Raw genomic sequence first — 23,304 nt, 5'->3', positions numbered from 1 at the left:
CCTCACTGGGGTCTACACAGGTGCTGTACCACTGAGCCACACCCCCAGCCCCTCACTGGGGTCTACACAGGTGCTGTACCACTGAGCCACACCCCTAGTCTCTGGTTGGTTGTTTCTAGTCGGGTGCTTTATAACTGAGCCACATTCCAATGTCCCAGCACTATAGAAACCTGTAACTAATATTTTTTTGGTAAATTGACATTCTCTCACACATTGTCCTACAGAAAGGTACACACTGAGAGGTGAGCATAGTGGCACCAACATGGAGACTATCCAGGCAAACTGCCTCCGTGGGGAGCTGAATGAATGCAACAGCTGCCAAGGAACTGCAGGGAGAACTACATAGAAAGAAGAGCAGTGCTCTATAGGGTGTGGCATAGCTGGCACTATTCATTATCCTTTTTACCATCTGTGCCCAAAACAGATGGTCTAGGTTGGTCCAGGTGGCTGGCCCTTCGTTCAGTGACAGCCTTACAGTATTCTCTGTTTAAATGAAGCACTCTCTGCCATCACGTATGGTGTTGGTAGATATACCACTGGCTCTGCCATTATGAATAAGACTCTGATTTCTAGGGGGAATGTCTTGAGAGGCTTTATGCTGCTTGCTACGGATGCCGTGACCATTGAAAGACCCTTTGGAGCCTTCAATCTTAGCAGTCAGCAGTCTGAAGCAGGAGGACAATGAGTTCAAGGCCGTCCCAGGCTATATAAAGAACTCTTTTTTGTTTTGTTTTGTTTTGTTTTTTAAAAAAACAAAATAATCTGAAAGCACCTTGATTTGACCATGGTCTGTCAAGTTTAGAAAGTTCAGAGGCAGGGAATCGGAGGAATACTCATTCACTGGGCTCACATGGAGCACTTGTATTCATGGGTAGATAAGTAAATAAATAAGCCCTGGTCTTTCATGGAATATTATTCAGCTCAGAATGAAATCCTGCCACCTGTTGCAGTATAGATACACTGAAGATTTTCACTAAGAAAACTAAGGAAGTCCTCAAAGGTTCATGCTGGCGGATTCCCTTGAATATCAGATTCCTAGAGATGCAAAGTGGGAAAGTGGGAGCCATGCTGGGGTGGGGGCAGGGAGTTAGTATTTAATGGCACTTTCAGCTGGGGAAGATGGGCATTCTGGATGGATAGCAGTCATGGTTATACAACTTTGGATGTGCTTAGCACACTGAGGCATGGCTCAGTGGGATATTACACAGTTAAAAATGTGGAAAGGAGCTGGTGATATGGCTTAGTTCATAGAGCACTCAGCATGTGGGAAGCCTGAGCTTTTTTCCCCAGCACCACGTAAATTAGACATGGTGGTACACACTTGTAACCCCAGCACTCGAGTTGTGGAGGAAGAGGTCATCATCATCATCAAAAGGTTCAGGGTTATTTTCCTGGCTTACATAGTGATATCAAGGACAGCCTGTGCTACGTGAGACTGTCTTTGGGAGATACATACATGCATACATACATACATACATACATACATACATACATACATACATACGTGCTGAATCATCTTTGTCTGATACAGACCCAGGGGCAGGAATGGAAGTTCCTGCCATGCACATCAATGTGCTAGGGGTGGTAGCTCTCAGGCCCCACCCTCACAGACTCCTGCTCAGCGCTCATTGACCCTTGACCATCGTCCCTTAGTTGATCCTTGCACTGCTTACTCATGTCTCTGTAACCTCCTTCCAGCTGTCACCAAGAACCAGGCATGGAGGCTGGCAGCAGCCAGTTACTGTATACAGTGAGGAGGCCCATTGCGGGGTTGCTGGGAATGACAGCCTAAGCTATGGCCTGGCAGACACAAATAGGATACCTGCCCCTCCTCTAAGAACAGTTTCCACTTCATGTCCACACACTAACTATGCTGATAGAGAAACTCAGGTAGCCAACCTTGTCACTGGCAGTGAGGCCATTGTCATCCTCAGTGCTGTGTGTCACAAGGCTGAGATTAGGATCCTGAGGACAGCCCAGCTCATAGCTGCTGGAGCTGGGCTGACAGTTGAGCTCAGTTGAGTTGGTCTTCTATGTTGGTTCTCACCTTGAGCATACCCATACATCAACTCCGGAGCCTCAGCCTTCTAGACCCACCTGCCTCCTCATTTGCTTTGTTGAGAGCTTTGGGTTGCAAGATAGATGGAGAAAGGAGGGAGGGAGCATAGGCCCATGGTTTGAAGACCTGTCCTGACAATTCTCTGTCTTCTGCTGTGGCCAGCTACCTCTGAGCTTGTGTGTAGCCTACCTAGTCCTCCCCAGTGCTGTCCTGTCCTGTCCTGTCCTGTGGTGACTGGTCCAGTTTGTTGGAAGGCACACAGCACTGCATATCCCCAGATGGTCACTCTCCCAAACTGCTGCCATAGTCCCAGGGTCTCACTTTGGCTTTGCCAGCTCTGAGGGGATTTGTGTGTGTGTGTGTGTGTGTGTGTGTGGTAGGGAGGGGTGGTTCTGAGCCTATCTGAAGCAAACTGGATCAGACAGTTTTTTTTGCTGAGAGAGTAAGGATGAAAGAGGGACTGGTGACCCACAGGTGACAGAGAGCTTTGGGACACAAGTGCTTGAAATGTGTGGCTCCTTCTATTTGCTGCTGGCAGCACTTCTGAGCCTACTCTGATAGACAAGGGCTGATGGGTGTGATCTCTTTGCACCTGGTAGCTCTTGGTAATGGTCTCAGTTTGGTAGGCATTCTTCAGTTCTTAGGGGTGTCTCAAGGAAACCTCAGATCCACGGACCATTGAGAGATAGCCACCTCGGCATGTCTAACATGGGGCTGGGGCAGGGTCAAATAGACAGGCCTCAGTTTCAGCACTTTAGCTTTAGGGATGAAGATGGACAGGTGGACAGGCAGACAGACTTTAGGACCTTTGGGTTGGTTGACCTTTGGCTTTTGACCCCATGAGCCACCTAGGTGACAGCTGCCCACCCCCCAAAGCTGTTGCAAAGAACATGTTCACATCTGCCTACCCTCTTGTCCTTCCCAAGGACTTGGAGCTGCTAGGTGATACCCATGGTCCAGGAAGAGCTGAAGCCTGTAGAGGAAGCAGCCCAGTGGGCTAGTTTCAGAGCGTGAGGGTACGCCTGGGACTGTAGATCACTGACTGCCAGGCCAGGCCTGGCCCTGCCAGGAGGCCCAAACAGATCATCTAAAGAGAGAAGATCTTGGGCATCCTGAAGCAGCCACCAGCCTTCTGCCCTACTTTTTGAGCTCTGTCTGAGTGCTGGCCTGTGCATGAGAAAGTCAGATACCCCCTTTCCCTCAGATCTACGTGGTTAGGCTTGACCAGTTGGTGTTGCCCAAGTCTTGTACTGGAAGCCTGAAGTGCTTCCCTGGGCAATCCATTGAGCCTGGGAGAACCTGCCCCAAAGGCTTCCTGTCCCAGCTTACCCCCTCACCACACACACACACACACACACACACACACACACACACACACACACGTGCTCCAGTTCTCTCATATGTTGCTGGCTGAGCTCACAGCCAAGGATGTAAAGGACGAGATATAGAAGAGGCTGAGGTCTGGTGTGGGCAGCTCTCTAGGCTGTCCCCTACAAAGGGGTTGCTACCATGGAAGCCACCAGCCCTTCCTTGGATAAGCAAGGCTTACCCATAGTCCTCTAGGACTGTATTCTGAAGCTCAGCAGCCCAGCCTGGCAACTGTGCTGAGTTAACAAATCCTGTCCCGTTTTGTGATCTACCGTAGTCACCTGAAACAGGTACCTGAGGGTGTAGCCCATCCCTGGAGTTGCTGAAGGCAGGTCAGAAGTGTGGTCCAGCCTGACCTCCTGAATAAGCAGGTTCCATAGATTGTGGGGCAGAGGAAGCCACGTAGTGACCACCTGGGGGCCCTGTGGTCCTCACTTGTAGCCTCTGCTACTTCCTTGATCCAGCTCTGCCTGCTACTCCCAGACCCACCCAGCAGCCCAACAGAAGCCTCCCTTTCACTGTGGAGCTGCAGAGCTCAGCTGGGAGAGGTATTGATTTAGTTTTGAGTCGAGTGACTTATAAATATGCATGAGGATCGGCAGTTATTTAACTGTGCTTTTTAATTCTCCTCATGTTGCTGCCTCTTTCCAGCAGGGTCTCTTGGTATTCCAGTCAGGTACCCAGTGGCAAGTGGTCTTGGCTCTCAGCTTGCTGCCTGGACCTTCCCTGGGGCAACTGGACCCAGAAGAGGTTAGGGGCAGCTGTTCTCCAGTGGGGACATAGTTGAGAAATCTGGTTCTATTGTAGGGTCAAGAGCCAGCCTCTGGACTTGAGTTTTTAATTTTCATTATGTTTTTATTGTTTTATTTATTTTGTGTGTCTGTTTATGTGAATATGCATGCACCATAGCACAAATGTGTGGACAACCTGTGGGCATCACTTCTCTACTTCTATCATGAGGGTCCTAGGGATCAAACTCAGGTTGTCAGCATTGACAAGTATCTGTTCTCTTTACCTACTGAGCCATCTCACAGGCTAGGGCGTGTGTGTGTGTATGTGTGTGTGTGTGTGTGTGTGTGTGTGTACACTCACTGTATACACCTTATGTGTACCATGTGGATACTTGCAGGTGCCCATGTTGGATGCCTTGCAACTGGAGTTGCAGGCAGTTGAGAGCCAATTGATGCAAGTGCTGGGAACCAAATGTGGGTCCTTTATAAGAGCAACAAGCACTCTTAACTCCCACCCGAGCCATCTCTCTAGCCCAGAAGGGTTCTTAAAGACCAGATCCACTATGACTGGGGAGATAGTTCAGTGAATAGGACCCAAGTTCAAATCCCCAGCAGCCATATAAAATTCCAGTCATGGCACATATAACCTCAACAATGGAGGGTAAAGACAAGAGAAGCCCAAGAGCTTTCTACTGACTGAAACAGTGAGCTTTCAGGTCGGTGGAAAGATTGTTTCGAGTCAGTAAAACTAAGAACAGCAGAGGAATGACCCAGCCCAGCTCCATATCCTGCTCTGGCTTCCATATGTGCCTGTACACTCGATTGTATGCTGTACACGGCACACACTCAGACACACACAAAAAGGACTAAATTCACCATGTTCCCTTCGCAGAGGGAAACTGATGAGGCCTGGAGGCTCAGAGGGCCTGTGGAAGGCCACCCACTCTCATCTCTGGATGGAGAGCAGTGGCTGCTCACCTCAGCTTATCTGGATAGAGGTCACAGAGTGGGCAGAAGGAGCCATCTGCCCTTCTGAGAGTCTGTACCATGCCCTGGAGGAGCCCTGCGCAGACCTCCCAGATCTGGGCGGGGGCCTCAGAAAGCCCCCAGTGTTGAAATCTCCCTGCCACACACACTGACTGTCAGCTCCCCTGTGTCCACCATCATTAGCAGAAAACATCAGCTCGCTCGTTCAGCAAGTGAGATGTTTTTGTTTAGTCAATGATTGCATCGTGGTTTCAAAGGAAGGTTCCAGAATTTTCCTTTTGAGATTCTTGTCAGTGCCTCCAGTTTCCTCAGCTGTGAATCAAACAAGGCAACAAATTTTAGCAGCAGATTACAGCCATTCTCCCCTTTCTTCCTCAAAGCTGTCATCCTGTGGCAGACTCAGCGAAGTTGCTCGCTTGCTCCCATCTGCTCATCTCGAATGCTCCCCGGCCCCCTGGACAGTCTTCTCCATATTAGTACTGATGTCCCTGGGCCTGAAACAGGCAGCAGGTGTGCCTGGAAACCAAACAGACCCACATCAGTGCTGAGACAGGATCTGGTGCGGTGGACATGAGCCTGGCACTTTTCTTCTCTCAAGTGGTCTCTGTTGCCTCTGCTGTAGTTAGAAGCACGTGGCTGCCTGACCCCTCAAGTGCTCAGACACACCCAGGCACGGGAGCAGGTATGTCTGGCAGTACCTCCTGGGCAGGTGGATTGGCACATTTTAGAAGGCACTGACCTGTTTCCCTGGCCTGTGGTAGCCCCTCAGGGTCTGTCCAGCCTCCCTCCCATGTTTGTTATGTAGTTCTTGGCTGGTCCTCCCTTGCAGTAAGGTAAGGGCCTTGGTGTATCTGGTGGTGGTAGCACCGATAGCTCTCTGGTAGTCTTGAGGCTACACAAGCCTTTTTTCTTTTTTTAAAGATTTATTTATTTATTATATGTAAGTACACTGTAGCTGTCTTCAGACACTCCAGAAGAGGGCATCAGATCTTGTTATGGATGGTTGTGAGCCACCATGTGGTTGCTGGGATTTGAACTCCAGACCTTTGGAAGAGCAGTTGGGTGCTCTTACCCGCTGAGCCATCTCACCAGCCCAGAGGTTACACAAGCCTTAACATGGGTGACACCACCCAGCTCACCTCCTACATGTGGCTCTGACCTCTGCTGCTCAGTTTCCTTCCCAGTCCAAGCTTGAAACCCCTTCTCTCAGCCCTGCTATAGGACTTGAGCACAGAAATCTAGGTGCTGGGTGCACATGTGACTGTGGACTCAGACGATGGCCTTGGCCCTGCCTTCTCCCTTTATGTGATAGCTACACACAGCTGCTCCTTCATCTGCAACCCTGGTGCCTCCAGGTGACAGTCTAAGGAAGAGAGTTCTTAAATTGGGGTCACTTCTGTCTGCAGCAACAGCCCCATAGCTGCTCAGGAGTAGAGATGTTGTGTCTGTCACAGGAGGGAGGCCGGGCCGTTTCTCTGGACCTCTTGGTTCTTTATGCTTCAGTTGGTGATCTGATTTCTAAGCGTGTGAAATACATTCAGGCCCGAGAAATGTTCTATTTGTTAAGCATTCATCTGGTAAAGTCTGTGCCATACCCGACACACTGTCAGTGCCAGAAGCACTGGGAAGAACAAGACAGACAGCCCTGTCCTCACGGAGCTGACCTCTGCTAGGGGACAGCTAATAAAACAAGTGTTTAAGATGACGAAGTGTGTTATAAGGTGCAGGTGATGTGGAGAGGGAACGGCAAGGGTAGTGATGGGTTGTCACTTGTCGCCTGACAGCGCCTGGCTGGGTACTTGTTTTGAGTAAGCACTGATGGCTTCTGTTGGCTTCATGCTCTACGGAGTGAGCCTGCCTTGGAACTCCTCATGGCAGGAGGGGCTCAGGCTGGTGCCTCCTTCCTCCCTAGGATCTCCCTCCCTCCCTCTCTCCCTCCCTCCCTCCGTATGTATATGTATGTGTCTGTCAGTTTTTTTGAAACAGGGTCTCACTTGTAGCCTAAGCTGGCCTAGACCTCACTGTATAAACTAGGCTGACCTCAAACTCCTAGAGATCCTCCTGCTTCTGCCTCCTGAGTTCAGGGATACAAAGTGTGCACCACCACACCCAGCTCTCCCCAGGAGTCTCGATGTCTTCTGTGTTGTGTGCTCAGTATGGGGCTAAGGAAACTCTTCCAAGACCAGTTATTCCTCCCCTCAGCTTGAGATCTCCCAGCCCCAGCCTGTCAGCCTCTATATCACCCAAACTAAGGGTTTAGTTGTAGGTTTTAAATTCTGTAAAAAGAAAAATCAGGACTATCTTAGGCTGTATAAAAAAATTCCTGTGTTTGGGTGAGCATGGTTTCATTGGCACACGTGATGCTTTTCCCTGCCAGTTCCCACGCCTATAGTCTGTGGCTGCTTTCTCACCAAGCTGTGCAGTGGGCACTGGGACAGGTGGGTAGCTCTGAAGAGCTGGCTGGTTCCACAGGCAGTGGCAGGCTGGGCTCTGATCCCTTGCCCAGCTCCCAGTGCTTGGCCTGAGCAGGGAAGCCGAGATGCGTGTCCAGCCCCAGGGCTGTCACAGCGGGTGTGGGTGATGGATTTCACATGCTTGGTTATCTCCCCGACTGGTAAAATTGCATGGAATAACAGACTGTTGAAATTGCACAAGTAACAGTCTCAACCCTGAAAGCCAGGGAATCAGCTGGCGTTCCGGGAGCCTCTTCATCCCCAGGGCTTTACAAGGTTCTCAGGGAAGCTCTGAAGAGCCTGCAGGGCCTCCCTTCCTCCCTCCCTCTTCTAGTGCTGGCTGGTGGCCTCCTCCTTCCCCTCCTTCTGATGAGAATATACTCAGGATGTGGCCTGGGAAGCCAAGTTTGCAAGCCCTACTGTTCCCTGCCGGTAGTTCTGGCACTTCATACACACCATTCCACACACACACACACACACACACACACACACACACACACACACACACGCACGCGCGCACCACCCTATCCCATCCTGGGAGACTTTAGGCTGGCAGTTTGCTTGTATGAGGACCTTACTGTTCTGCTGCTCCTCTTAACCCCTTCGCCCTCCCCCGGAAGGCGGAGGGGTGGCTAAAGGCTGACAGACTGTGGCCTGGGTGAGGTACTTCAGGTAAAGATCATACTGCCCTTAGGCGCTACAGGGGGCAGTGGCCTACAGCAGCTTAGCTCATGGGTCATGGAGACTTATTAACCACTGGCTGCCTCACTAAATGAGTCTCCCAGCTTCTTTGCTCTGTGTGCCTGGAGGTCTAAATGGGTGGGCTATTTCCCGTTCCCTCAGCAGATATCCTGGGAAGGAGACTAAGGCCAGAGGAGCCAGGAAGCCCCTATATGTGGACAAGGAGTTCAGTTTCCCTTGATGAACAGCCACTGGCTCCGGGGCTTTGAGGATTGGATCCCAGATTCATCAGCTTGGGGCTTATCACAGGCCAGTTCTCTGCCTCCATCCCACCCTTTGTGCCAGCCCTGTTACATGCCTGAGAGCAGGGGTACCTGGAGAGAGGTTGGCCAGAGAAGACAACTAACTCCTTATTTGACTTCCTGAGTCACCTCAGACCTCACTGAAGTCTGTCTTGGGCCCAGTGGAGGCAGCAGAGGGCCTCCCATCTTTCATGGGTCCCTTCAGTGGCGTTGCAGTCACCACCACATGGCACACTGTGGTCCCCACCACATAGCATATTGCAGTCACCACCCATTGTCCACTCAGAGCATGCAAGACTATACATCCCTTCTTCACGGGATGCCTGCTTCATGCTAGACATATGGCTGTCTCATCGCTGCAGTCTGCGCTTTCCTGATGGCTCATGTGTATACCATTCTGTGCTCATTGGCTCTTCAGGTTCTACGAAATATCTGTTCATTCATTTTGCCTCTTTTTCAGTGGCTGACATTTTCTTGATTACTTTTGAGTTCTGAATAACAAACATCTAGGTGTGAGCTGATCAGGGGAATGAACTATCGAGAACAGTTCCACTCTGAGGTTCACCTCCTTCCCTAGGACCCAGAGTATTTTCAAATATAATGTATCCCCCTCCCCACATGCCACTGCCACACACAGTCCTTTTTTCCTTTTTGATGTAACCCAGATAAACTTAACAGTTCTCAAACTCATAATTCTCCTGCCTCAGTTTCCTTAGCTTCTGTTAGGCTCTGGAGTGAGTCTGTGGGAACTCTCGTTGCTGCAGTCACAGTTTCCCTGTAAAGCCATCCTAGGGAGCAAGGTACTCTCGTGTGTTCAGTTCTGGGCCTCCCTTTCCTAGACCTCTTGCAGAGAGGGATAGGTGGCAGGCCTCACGGGGCTGGAAGACAGGCACTGTGAGACTAGCCCCTCAGTGTTGCCGTCAGGATTCATTGGGTGTGGACAACTGAATGGGACGCAGATTAGTACACATGCTAGGCAAATACTGTACTACTGAGCCACACCCTCAGCTCTCACTGGCTGATTCTAAGCAAGTGTTTTACCACTAGGCCACATCCTGAGTCCTGCCCCCAGCCCCTCACTGGGGGATTCTAGGCAGGGGCTCTACCTAAGTGTTGTACCACTGAACCTCATCTCCAGTCCTGTTTATCTGAGACAGGGTCTTACCAAGTAACTCAGGCTTCCCCTGTACTCACTCTATGGCTCTAACTAGCCTTGTATTTACACTCTTCCTATCTTGCCTACAGTGTAGCTGGGATTACAAGCCTCTCGTCCCTTCTAGAACATAACATTGAATATGGTGTTTAGGTAAATGAGCAGGGTATTGGTGTATCTAGAGCACCTGTGATGGCCCAAGGGGAGGAAGGCTGTTTTGCTTATTTTCTCTACCAGTTCGGTCAGTGGTCTCTGCACTCTAAGAGATGAGAACCCAGATTGGTAATGGGCTCGCCTGCACACGTTGTACAAGAGTTGTCACAGCAGCTGCCACACTGTGATTTCTACCTAATGCTCATGTACTCTGTGCTCCTGAGCTCTTCATCTGCACCCAGTGACCCTGTGCTGTGTTTTTTCCTCTAGGGTGACTACAACCAGAGTCGAACCAAAGTGCTACACATGAGCCTGAACCCAGCCAGCATGGCCAGGCAACGCCAGCGTGAGGACCATGACCGGCTGCAGGAGGAATGTGAGCGCTTACGCGGACTTGTACATGCCCTGGAGAGAGGGGGCCCCATCCCTGCTGACCTGGAGGCTGCCTCCAGCCTGCCCTCATCAAAGGAGGTGGCAGGTAGGTGAACTCACCCAGCCCTCTGCTCTCTGGAGAGGTAGACACATGGGTTGCATAGATAGCCTAGCCCACTGGCCCTTGCAGCCAGCTGAGATGTATTGCTTCCCTGCAGCCTTCACAAACAGGGTTAGTCATCCAAGTTTGCAAGCAGCTAAGATCGTCTTAGACCCCCCAAAACAAATTAATACCATTTATCAGTTTATATGTGGCCCATTAATCATGAGTAAATCCAATCCTCAGAGAAAACAGGGCCATCGTTCACTGGCCTAAGCACACGTCTCAGAGCCCAGGAACCTTTGCAGCCAGGCCCAAGATTCCAGGAAAGAGCAGGATCAGAATAGTCAGTGCCTGTCACCACCCTCTCCAGTCAGTAAGTCAGGGTGACAACCATCAGAACATGTACCTGACACCCTGGAGGCATTGTGGTGGCCACTGGCATCCATCACTGAGCCTTGGTAAGCAAGGCAGCCGTGGGTTCCTGCCCCACCTGCTTTGCTCTAGAGCTCTGAAGTTTAAACTTGTGGGTCCAAGGGAGGGGCTTGCACTAGGTCTGGGTGAGAAGGGAGCTGGGGCAAAATATGTTGGTGGCAGGTCCTGTAGCACTCCTGCCTGTCCTGAGACCACTCTTGTTCCCTTACACTCAAGGGTGTTTCTGGCCCTGGGACTGGGATGTGAGTGTGGGGCCTCTGTTGTCTTGAGGTTTATGTCTTGCGTGTGTGGTTCTCAGCTACTTCTCATCCTACAGTCGCTCCTGTCTCCTTGCTGTGTACCTGTCTTCTGGTCCTAAGGAGGCCCTTGGCGTTTCTAGGGAGAGTCTTGAAACGGGGAGGGTGGACTGCCATCAGAGAGTCCTTCCTCCAGGACTGATCTCAGGACAGAGTGGCAAAGACAGAGCCTCCTGTGCGCTTTGTCCCTGCAGTCCTGTTCTGGTTCCCTTCTGCTTGCTGCCTCAGCCTGGACCTTCATGGAGGGCTCCAGAAGACAGTGTCACTCCAAACCTGGGGACCTGGAAGGATTGAAGGCATGTGTCAGGGGCCAGGCCCCAAGGACCTAAAGTCTGAGCAAGAATGGTATACCATTTCTTGTCTTGTCAAGTAGAGGTGCTCTGAGAAGCAATCAGTACCCTGGGTTCTGTGCAGAGCCTGGCATAGAGCAGGTACTCCATATGACTTGTTGTTTATGTCATTACCCAGAGTCTTATGACCTGGCTTTAGGGATACCTGCCAGCTTTTGTGCTCTACTCTGACAGGCATCCAGTTTGCCGGTGTCCTTTGTGAGTCTTGTGATTCCTGTGTTGCTGTAAGGGTCAGCTTCAAGTGGCAGATGGTATAGGTCAGGGCCCTGTGTCTCTTGGCAGCTTAGAAGATCCTGTTGACTTACACTGTTTCTCTTTTCATGAGTAGTTGGCATGGGTATGCGCATGAAGTGTATCCTCACTCCCTGTCCTTCTCCTCTACCCTTCTCCCATGTCAGGTTTTCAGAATGAAGGAACTTAACATTGACCCTCTTATATGCCATGTGTCTGTTTTCCTGCACACCACACATGTAAAACAACCCAGCCTGGAACCCAGCCCTCCTGGGTCACAGACCACTCACTCTCTGCAGTGAGCAGGAATAAGCCCTAGAAGCTCTGGGTTTGCAAGCTCACCATTTCACCAACACTGGCAGCCAGACAGAGGCGACCTCTACAACAGATGCACCTGCCTGTAACTGGCTCCCAGCAGGCCAGACTTGGTTGAGGGAGACAATTCAGTGGTTTTCAGGTTCCTTCTGGAAAAAGGTTGACCATGTGTGTAGGGACTGAAATCCAGCCTCCCAGTGCTGCCGGGCTCAGTGTGTGTGGCCCCTGCCAGTGAGCTGGTTAATTGCAGTTTAATTAGGCATGCATTAAAATTAAAACAATCTCATCTTGTCAGAGTGACACATTGGAGGTGATCAAGTTTATCCCTGCCTGACTCAGCACAGCGGATCCCAGAGGTGTCTCTGGGGAAGAGAGAGGAAGAGAGGTGGCTCGTGGGCTCCTTTACCTTCAGCCTTTCTGCCTCAGGGCCTAGACTGGGACTTGAGGGTGGTGGTGGAACTTAGATTAGCTCAGGTTCTTCCTGTGTAGCTCAGGCTGACCTTAAACTCTCCATTCTCTTGCTTCAGCCTCCTTAGTGCTGGGATTAAAAGCATGCAACATTAATGATTGACTGGACCTGACACTTAAACACTTGACGCCTGGGCCTCAGACACCATTAGCTACACTTGGACCATGTAACTTCAGGGCTGCTGGTGCTCTAGCCTCTATTCACATGTCCCCCATATCAGTGGCCCTGGTTATGGGACCTAAATCAGCTGGAGTGGCAAGGGAGGGTCAGGGATTCCCCAACCAGTTTAGCAGCTTTGCTTTGATACCGGCCAGTCAGTCACAATCCTTGTCCTCTTGGGGAGAGGTAGACTGAGCAGTACTTAAATGGGAAAGGTATCCACTCTGGGGAAATGCCAGTGACTTGCTCTAAAGCCCTTGAACCACAGCGTCTATAGAATAATGCTGGCTAGCTGGGTATGATGGCAGCAACCTCCCTTCCCTTTCCCATGTAGAACAGCAAAATATCATTGATGCATATGATCTATGTGGCAGGGGCAGGGACACAGGAGAACCATATTTAAAGGAAAAAAACCCAAAAGCTGACATTATTTTAAAAATAAATGTATTAGTTTTCAACAAGCCACAGAATACTTGGTACACTGTAGAAACTATAAAATTCAGAGCTTGGTACCATAAATAAAATGTTATTGAAACATGGTCTCCTTGTTTTTAGGAATACACAGCTGCAGAGTTGAGCTCCCAGAGACTAGTAGAGTTAGTTGTCTTTCTAGAATCCCCCAGTGAGGGGCTGGGGTGTGGCTTAGTGGTAGAGCCCCTGCCTAGAATCCCCCAGTGAGGGGCTGGGGTGTGGCTTAGTGGTAGAGCCCCTGCCTAGAATCCCCCAGTGAGGGGCTGGGGGCGTGGCTCAGTGGTAGAGCCCCTGCCTAGAATCCCCCAGTGAGGGGCTGGNTGGTAGAGCCCCTGCCTAGAATCCCCCAGTGAGGGGCTGGGGGCGTGGCTCAGTGGTAGAGCCCCTGCCTAGAATCCCCCAGTGAGGGGCTGGGGCGTGGCTCAGTGGTAGAGCCCCTGCCTAGAATCCCCCAGTGAGGCATGACTCAGCAGTATAGTATCTGTCTAGCAGTTCCCGAGGGCACTGGGTTCCAGTGGAGTACCAGTACTTGGGGGCCAGGGGCTTCTTAATTAAAAGTAATGAACTGGATGAGCCTTAAGTTAAACCTTTCTAAACAAAATCATCTCTTCTTACAACAACAACTCTTAAAGTTATGCTCCAACACAAACACTGTAAGGAATGAAGTTATTGGGTGACAATTCTGACAAGAGAATAAAAGCTCGCTCTCTCCTCAGTAGTTGAAGAAACACACTTGCAGACGATGTGCTCTCTCAGTTTCTAGGGCTAGTGCAGTAATGTAGCAGTTTGAACTGTTAATGCTCACAGTGCTCTCCTCATGCTTCTGTGATGGATGCAGCGGGCTAATCCCTGGACGGGATAGAGAATATGAGCACAGTGCTGTCATCTGCCCTGTACCTGGGGAGAATATGGGGCTTGCTACCTTCTAACCTCCAAGGTTGAAGCTGACACCACCCAGGACACCCAGCGAGACCCTGGACATAGCCCCACTGTTAAGTCATGTGACTGGTTCCAAAGTGGCTCACCCTCCATCTGCTCATCCCTCTACTCTCCTCTTGCAGTATTGTCTGACTTCTGCCATGTTCTTTTGAGTTGTGCTAGGGACCAAATCCATTTATGGCAAGTAAACAGAAATAGTGCCACTACACTTTCGATTTGGGATGCTCATGGCTATATGTAATAATGCACACACACACTTGGTCATGTGGAGTGAGCCCAGCATGGACACAGGGAACAAGGTTAGCTTCCCAAAGACTTCAGGGAGACCTGGGGAAGGAACCCAAGACAGCCATTGAGGGCTAGAGAGCAGGGCTGTCTGTAGCTTAACTACCAGGACAATTATTAACTGCTCAGAATGTCCTTAAAGAAAAAGCAAAGGCCATAGTTGTTATTAAAAATGATTGCTGGGTCAGCTGTGGTGGTTCACACATAGCATTCCAGCACTCAAGGCCCCAAGTTACAGGATACCTGGAGCTACAGCGTGAAATCCTTATCAAATAAAAGGGGAGAAAAGGAAATAGAAAAAGGAAATATCATAATTATTGAAAGAAGATAAATAGAATAAAAGAGCCAAACAGAAGCCCCTGAGCCCAGCGTCTCTTTTGGGTAAGAAATGAGTCCACATGAAATGAGTGGTGAGCAGAAGGCCACGGCAACCATCACACAGATGCCGCTAGGACAGCTCTTCAGTGACCCTGACCTTGAACCACACACTGGAGAGCACAGAGGTTCTGGAGCTTCAAAGAGAAGGATCAACCAGAACAGCCTGTAAGAAAGCAGAAGTGTTCATCAGCTCACTAAGGAACCTTTGAAGCCCAAGCCACGCCTGTTGGTACAGGCTGTCACCACAGCTACTTGGGAGGTGGAAAGGGAGAGCTCAAGTTGCCGGGCAGCCACTGTCTCCCTAAGCTGTACCCCTACAGGAGATGGGACCTGTAAACAGAAGCCTTGGGGAGCTCACAGGCCGGCCAGCCTGGGTGTTCACTGGGGAGCAGAGACCTTCCCTCAGACAGGGTGGAAGGCGAGGATGGACACAGTAAAACTGGTAACCTGACCTCCGCGAGTGTATTACGGCATGTATGCATGTGCAGAAGCACATAAGTATCATACTTGTGCATCTCACAGACCTGTGTTTGTATGTCACACATATCACATACATGTTTATACATACAAAGTTTCTTTTTTTTTTTTTAGTTCTCATGAGGTTTAACTGCCAGCTGAGTCGGCTGTGAGAGGTCCTCCCACTCTGATACCTGAGGTATTGTGTCAGTCACTAAGTAGTCCCCTTCCCACTCACTTCTCTGGGTTCAGCCAGAACTTCACAACTCAGGGGCCAGCATGGAAACTAGATCCTGAGCTGGAACCAAGGAACAGTGTCAGGGGATTCCCTACGGCTGGATGGGGCTCGGGAGTGGGGCTCCTGCAGGGAGCATGGCGCAGAACCCTGCGGTGTCAGGCCTCCTGTCCCAGGTCCAGTAGAGCTGAAAGCTGTTCATCTAGTGAGCATGGCCCTGGCAGCACAGTAGAGTGAGCAAGGGCCTGGAACTGGAGTGAAGGGGGCTGAAGCTATACCTCAAGTTTTACCTTTCCCAGGAGTCTGAGTCCCTGGCCTCCCTCTCAGCTGCTCCAAGGACTGTGCCTTATAGTGGAGAGCTGCCCTGAGCAGTGTTCTCAGCATAGCCTGCTCTTTTCAGTGTCTCTAAAGTGTAGTCCAGGCCTAGCCTTGAGACTGTGAGTCTGGTGGAAGCCCCCTCCCCCAGTCTGTTTCTACTCTGTGGACACCACCTGGACTTCATCCAGAGCCAGGGTGACCCCAGACCTCTATCAGAGCTTATGCCCGGAGCCCTGCTCCCATGGTGTGCCCTCCCTCCTCCCTCTCCTGCTGACGCACCTCACCCCTGCCCTCCTCTGGGTCCTAGACACCTTGGAGATGGAGCCTTATGCAGATTCTTCAGTCTTATTCTGTTGTGTTGTTGTTTTGCTTTAGAGATGCCAAGGAGCAAGCCCAAGGCTCACATAGCACTCCACTGCTGAGCCACATCCCTAGACTTTGAGTCTTAGCCCAAGTTCCTCTCGGCTGAGGGCAAAGCTGGTCTCCATCTGGTCCCTGTGACACCTCCCCATTCCTACCTCCCCCCACTCACCCACCCCCCCACACACACACCAGTCTGCCGAGGCTGCTGAGTAACTGCCGCGTTCCCAGCTCTGTTGAGCTGCTCGGCTCACTGCCTTGTTCCCTTTCCTTCCTGGCATGTCTGTAAACTTCGCTGGGTAGCTGAAGCCAAGCACCCAATTAGGGATTTCTCTCCAGTTTCATTCAGCCCGTAATTGAAGTGGGAGCATCTTACAAGCATCAAACAAGCATGCGTTCTGGAACCCCAGCCTGGATGTACCCAGCTGCCCTGACCTTCCCACCTCAGACCTGCAGGGCCAGGCCAGGCTAAGCCAGGAGGTGTTGGCACAGCCAGTGCTTACCAGTCAGGTGGGGGCAGGGCCCTTCAGCTCGGGGTCCCCATGGGAAGTCATCCAGGTGTAGCTTGGCAGCTACCACCCCTTAGTTTCCTATCTTGGAGAGAGGGTGGCTTGCACACCTGCCTGCCTGTGCTGTCACAGGGCTGACTTTAGTAGCTGGTCTGCGTTCCTCAACTGTGACCCATGCGCTGTATTCCATACCATGGGGAACATAACAGTTTGGTATGGAGTCTCTCTGACTTGGGGCTGCTGTGGGGTCTGTCTAACTTAGTTGTCCTAAGTACAGAGGGAAAGTCCCCAGCTCTCCAGGAGCCTGCCCTGTCTGTCTCCCCTATGTGTCTCACCGCTCCACAGCAGTACCCTCCATCCTCGGCTGTCTAAGGGTGTAATTAGCTCAGTGATTTAGTGAGCTTACAGCAGTGTTCTGCCTCCACAACAGCCTGCCTGGCGATAGAATGTTCCCGTCACCCTGATGGGTCCCCAGCGCCCTTGCAGTCGTCCACTCCCACTCACAGCCCCAGGCATTCACTGATCTTTCCTCTACCGATTTGTCTTCTCAGAACATTTGTCTAAATGGACCCTACACTACACAGGCCTTTGTTCTGGCTTCTGTCGCTAAGCAGAATACTGTGTTCAGCCGTGTCCTAGCATGGATCCATATTCCCTTTTATGGCTGAGTAATATTCCACCACGTGGACAACCCATGTGTTTAGGGATCAAATCATTGATGGTGGACATTGGGCTGTGTCCACCTGAGGCCACTGTGGGTCATGCTGCTGTGGACATTGGAGATAATGCCCATGTCTTATATGTAGAAGGGGATTTCTGGATTATCCGATACATGTGTCACCTTTGTAAGAAATGACCTAATTGTTTTCCAAAGTGGTTGTGCCTGATGACATCCCCTTTGAGGGTCCCCTGTGCGCTCGTCACCCTCCTGCAATTCGTCTTTCCTGGTTTCTGGACGACAACATCCTCTGTGGTTGCATTTCCCTAATGACTAATGATTTGGAGCTCATTTCTGCAGCTTATTAGCCATTCATACATCTTCCTCGCTGAGACGCCTCTCACATCGGTGCCCAGTTTTTAATTGGATTGTTTGTCTTCTAATCATTTTCTTAATGCTTTCGTCTGATAAGCAGCGTTTTTAATTTTGATGAAGTGTAATTTATCAGCTCTTTCTTCTGTGGCAGGCACTTTGTCCTGGGGACTCCATTCACTATGGTTGCCTGTGATTGTCACAGAAAGGCTCGGCTTTAGACCCTGTGCCTTGCCCTGTTAGCTTGATGATGGAATCCAGTTTCATTTGTCCTCTTTGATCCTCAGTCACCCCAGCACAGTAGGCTGCAGGATGGGCCGTGTTGGCTTGCTTTCTATTGCTGTGATAAGCACCATGACCAAAGCAGTTCAGGAAGGACAGGGTTGGTTCAGCTTCCGCGTCCTTCTCACAGGCCAGAGCTAAGACAGGCCAGGAGCAGAGGCTGTCGAGGGACACTTCTCACTTGCCTTCTCCCCATGGCTTGCTCAGCCTGCTTTCCTATAGGACCCACACCTGCACACCTAAGGGTGTCTATACAACAGAGTGACCTGGGCCCTCCCACATCAATCAGTAATGGAAAAACTTGCCTCACGGGCTTGATATCTGATGAGGGCATTTTCTTCATAACGTTTCCTGCTTTCAGACAACCCTAGCTTCTATCAGGTTGACAAAAACCTAACTAGCATACTTGCCTTCCCCAACTCCAGCACTCTGGAGGTGGAGGCAGGGGATTGGGGGGGGGTTTAGTTTATCCTTGGCTTCCAACCCTGAGTTACAACAACAGAAAGGCTGCATTACCGTGACTCTGAAGATCAGCTGCCTTTCCTGACCCTCTTTGAAAGCTAAGCATTTCTGTACTCAATGAACTCAGCCAGTCCCTGTCCCCTCCTCCAGGCTAGTATGTGGCAGGGAGACAGGTATCCCCAGCTCCTCTCTGCTTACCTGGGGCTTCTCCATGGTCTAACCATGGACTTTCTCTTGCTGTGCCTGGTTCCTCAGCACCCAGTGTCTCTACCACACCCAGCATCTGCCCCACCCCAGCATCCTTCCCAAACCTCTGCGCTGCTCTGGCTGCTGAGTTGGTTCTGTACCTTTTTCCTTAATCTGCTGTCTGAAGAATTGGTTCCATATCAAGTCTGAGGCCATGGCACACATTAGCAGGTTTTTAATACACTGCTATATCTCGAGGAGGAGGGACAAAGGAGATTTAAAACTTGTCTCGCCAGGAGCAGACAGATTGACTCAAGACTGACTCGGTCAATACAAGATGAGCTCTGAACACTGCTCCCCCCTCAAAGGAGCTTGCCTTCCAGGGAATTATGGTTTCTGTACACCCCAGTGTCAGAAATTAATAATACATCCAGTGTGCAGAACGGATTGCCAGCTTTCAGCCCCATGTAGACGTGACTTCAACACTGGCTCTGATGTGACTCGTCCTCGCTGCCTCTGCCCGCTGGCTCCATCAGAGTTTCTGTCCTGTCTGGTGGATGGCAGACCACTGCCTATGTCCAGTCTTCTCTTGGCAGATCACCAGCCTGGCACATCTGTAGAAGGAAGCTGGTGGCAGGGTCCATGGTGGGGTATTAATAGTCAACAGGCCCACCTGGGCTGGTCCATTTGCAGAGCTGAACTTCCCAGGATGGTAATTACTGAGCTTTGAGGACAGTCACTCACAGCAGCCAGGCTGATGGAGCTCCATTCTTGCCACTGCTATGGGTCAGTCTTCTGTCATCAAAATTGACCTTACGGCCAAAGGCTTTTCTCTGGGTCCCCAAACCTTCTGCCTATCTTGGACTGGGAATGACAACCCCCACACTGTAGCGTGAATTCAGCTGAGACCAGTGGGCAGGGGTCATCCGCTTCGGGAGTGGGGAGCACAGCCCTGCTGAGTGCTCTCAGGGACTGTGTGCCATGGCTGATAGGGTCGCCACGTGCAAGGCAGGACTTGCAGGAGCCTGCAGTGCCCGTTCATCCCAGGGATGGATTCCTTGGGGCTGATCCCATCTGACCCTCTGTTACCCTAACTGTGGCATGCCTTTGGCCCACCCTCACTCTCCCTTCTTACATCTGTTGCTACCTTCCCTGCCAGAGCTTCCCAGTGCAGAATTCCTAAAGGGAAATGTGGCCTTTAGCCAGCCAAGGTAGGACCCCGGCCCTTGGGATGGCTGCCCTTGGGTAAGACGCCAGCTTGTGACCCAGTGGCCTGTCAAAGAGGCTCACATGCTGCCAACAGTGGCTGCGGGTGGAAAATAATCCTGGAGCAGTGCTGGCTGGCATCTCACCCTCTGTGAAGTGTCTCACCCTCTGCAATGCATCTCACACCCCGCAGAGCTTTCCAGCAGTGGGCCAGCAGGTGTGAGCACCCGCAGCCAGCAAGGCCTTGCTCCACAGTGTTTCTCCCTTTTTTGTTTGTTATTTTTTGGGAGTCTTTTTTGTTTAGTTGGTAGATTGGTTTGGTTTGGTTTGGTTTTTTTCCTTTGAAACAGGAGCTCATGTAATCTAGGCTGGCCTTGAACTTCTGAGCTTTCTGTTTCTACCTCCCAGGTGCTGATTAACAGGTGTGCACTAACATGTCTGGTTTATACTGTGCTGGGGATTAATCCCAGGACTTCGTGCACACTAGGCAAGTGCTCTATCAACTAAGCCACATCCTCAGCCGTTCTCTCTGTACCTCCTAATGACCTGTGTTTCCAAGGCTGCCCAGTCTTGGTTTTCCAGTCTTCCAAAGCAATGTATACTAGAGACCTTCAAGTGGGGTCATAGGTTGCTCCAGGTCACCCAGCCCCAGTGTCTAAGGAGAGTTTGGGCCCATCTGCTCATTTAGTCCTGCTGAGCCTGTTTCAATGGCTGTGTGTCCTGGGCACTGTGGATGCTGGGTTTGCCCCAAGGGGAGTCAGTCTCTGCCTCTAGGGACTTGTACAGTAGTGGAAGTGGACTCTCATCCAGACAGGGTCCACAGGACTCTCAAAGCAGGGCAGCCCCAGAGGTGCAGAAACTCAAGGGAAGTCCGGAAGGAGGGTACCAGGTGGTGTTAGCGCTTGTCCCAGAAGTATAGTACCAAGCACAATCCCCTGTGGGAGGGAGAAGTCCAGGGCCTCTTGTAGCATGGCAGAGAACCGTACTGCCCAGGCATGGGTGGGTGAACCTGATGCACACAGCAGTGTTGAAAGCTAAGCCAGCACTTAGGCTGGGTTTCCACACCAGTGGACAGAAGGGAAAGCCTGCCTTACCCTTACCTCCTGTAGGATCTAAGCAGGGCTAGTCCAGGTCAGTGGTGGTGGGGAGAGGTCAGGCATCTGATTGGGGCCCTCTGGGTCAGTTCTGGGTCTACAGCAGTCCCTGGACAGAGGCTGCAGAGGTGGGCAGCAAGTTGACAAGGGCTGCAGCTTAGAGCAGCCTCCGTTACTCACAGTAGTGGTGGTCTTGGGTGGGAGCTTTCCATTCATGTCCCGGATGGGTTGGTGAGGGAGGCCTGTTGTGTGGTGCTCAGGGGCAACCAGAGACTGCAGACTGAGGAGCACTGACACCAGAACCACGGTCCTGTTCCAGATGGGGCTGCATGCAGCTTGATGCCCAACCCCTGGCCCTTATTTTCCTGAGCCAGTAGTAATGCAGAAATGTGTATGACTTTCTTGTCACTGTAGGGGCCTCTGCTGGGCACCTCAGGCTTGAGCCACAGGTCAGAGGCCTACTCTGGGAAGCATTGATGTTGGGTAGGAAGGGCTGACTGATGACTCAACAGGTAAAGGTGTGAAGTCAGCGGCAGGAGACATGTAGGCCCACGTAGCTTCAGCCCTCTGGCCAGTGGTCCAAGGGTCTTTCTGAGCTGAGGCCTGGGTTGCTGATGGAAGCTCCTGTTGAAGCGCCAGGGCGGGGCCTGCAGTCGTATCACCTTGCACCCAGTAGTTGTTTGTGGGTGTCTCTCCGGCCTACCATGATCCCGAAGACCCTGGTTGGGTGAAGTCAATCCTCTGGGCCTCTGGTTTGTCTCTGCATCCATCAGCCAGGGCAGTGTCCCTCTTACCCTGGAGGACATGCAAAATCAGGGGCTGCTGATTCTCTGCTGCCAAGATTACTGCCACAGGGACTGTGCAGCCTGGTGCTCCAGGGCCTCTCTTACTCTGTCCCTGGGTGGGGGAGGGAGTCTTACAAGAACGAATATGATATCAGCGCCCGCTTGTCACCCCGGGACTCTCCCACCCTGTAATCTGGTGGGTTGTAATTGCCGGTGTCTTTTCAAATCATTTTTGTGCAAGGTGACAAGCTGCTTGCTGGAGTGAGCAGTTAATCACACAGAGATGCCCCGTTTGAAAGGCGCTCAGAGCTTACCCAGGGGCGGCTGCCAGCAGCCAGGCGGGTGCACACGAGCTGCTCATCTGCATATAATTCCAGGGCGAGCAAGCATCACTGAGGCTGGTGTAAACCATGCAATTTCCGGCCCAGCGGGGGAACGCAGGCTGGGGGTGGGGACCAAATCTCTTGGCCCATGGCATTGGTGGAGTTAAAAGTAACCACATCTCCATAGGGCAGCAGGAGATCTGATTAGTGGGTTGTAGTGGCCTAGCCACTTTGGGAACCACAGCCCCTCATCTTAGACCAGCAGCCCTACCTGTCCCTCTCCAGGCTGAGTTTAGGGAAGGAGGTCCTAGCTGGCACTGCACATCACCTGTCAGCCACTCTACTGGCTTGCTTGTTGTGGTTTGGATTTGGGTTGGGCCAGTAGTCTCAGTGCTCTGTGCCACGCCCACTGGCTACTCCACTTCCTTCTGTGTGGTGACCTGGAGGGTTGAACCCATAGTGGCCCAGCAGGCCCTCCCTGGCTCAGTGCTCTGGGACATCTCCTCCTGCCATCCTCTCCAGGCAGCCACAGGGAGTAGGGCACAGACACCCTTGTCACAGCCACAGCAGTGCCTGGCCTCCACAGCTGCTAATAAAATTGCATAAATATTTTATGGCTAATTATTAAATATTTAAAAATGTAAAACTGGGATGGTTTGGAAGTTAGCAAGGCATGAATAATTCAGTCCTTAGATGCACATCAGCTTTGGGTCTGAACAGGGCCAGCACCTCCAGTGCCCGCAGCAGCTGGGGACATAAGTCTCAGGGATTTCTCCGGCTAGCCACCAGTCCCCCAGGCCTAGAAGCAGGGTACTCATCACTGGACAGGTCTCAACCCCTTCCCCTGTAAAATGAGGAGGGAGTTCATGCCGCCTGAACCATGGCCAAGCAGATAAGGTCCCTTTATCTTGGTGAGTCAGTGTTCATGCCTCTGCAGAGATCAAAGACCAAGTATTGTCCTGCCACCTGATCAGACAAGAGAGAGTCTAACCATGCCATCAACCCTTGGATCCCTCAAAGGGGAGAGAAGGAGTAGAATACTAAGCACGGCCAGAGCATCTGGAAGGCCTTGAGCAGGACTGACTGTGGTCCATCCTTCAGGCTGGGCTTGCTGGAAGCAGCGCCTCTGCCTCAGGTGTGAAGGCCACAGTTGTGCTAGCTGGGATGCGTGATGTCCTCGTACCATGGTGGTTTTTGCAAGGCCTGGAAATCCCAGTGGATTCTGTTCACTTTTCAGAAGGAAAAATGGTTTTCCTAAGAATCCCTAAAGTACTGTTCAAAATGCTCCTTCCAGCTCTTAATCGGGAGATGCTGGGGACATTGAGGTAGTCACTGCTCCACTGGACCACACCGTCCTGTCCTCTCCTACCC

The 23,304-nt window shown here is 51.4% G+C and overlaps 1 protein-coding gene across 4 annotated transcripts in view; it reads left to right on the top strand.

The window, feature by feature from the left end:
* The window catches only part of Mad1l1 (mitotic arrest deficient 1 like 1), a 306,462-nt gene that overhangs the window by 223,092 nt on the left and 60,066 nt on the right, over positions 1-23,304 (top strand). For all 4 annotated transcript variants that reach the window (XM_029533893.1, XM_021186613.1, XM_029533895.1 and 1 more), the window contains one exon: positions 10,158-10,365. In XM_029533893.1, the coding sequence (XP_029389753.1) occupies positions 10,158-10,365 (208 nt within the window). The remainder of the gene's footprint in view (positions 1-10,157; positions 10,366-23,304) is intronic.

The sequence above is a fragment of the Mus pahari genome, chromosome 23, assembly GCF_900095145.1.
Source record: "Mus pahari chromosome 23, PAHARI_EIJ_v1.1, whole genome shotgun sequence".
NCBI classification, from domain to species: Eukaryota; Metazoa; Chordata; class Mammalia; order Rodentia; family Muridae; genus Mus; species Mus pahari.
This window is presented reverse-complemented; position numbering and strand designations above follow the sequence as displayed.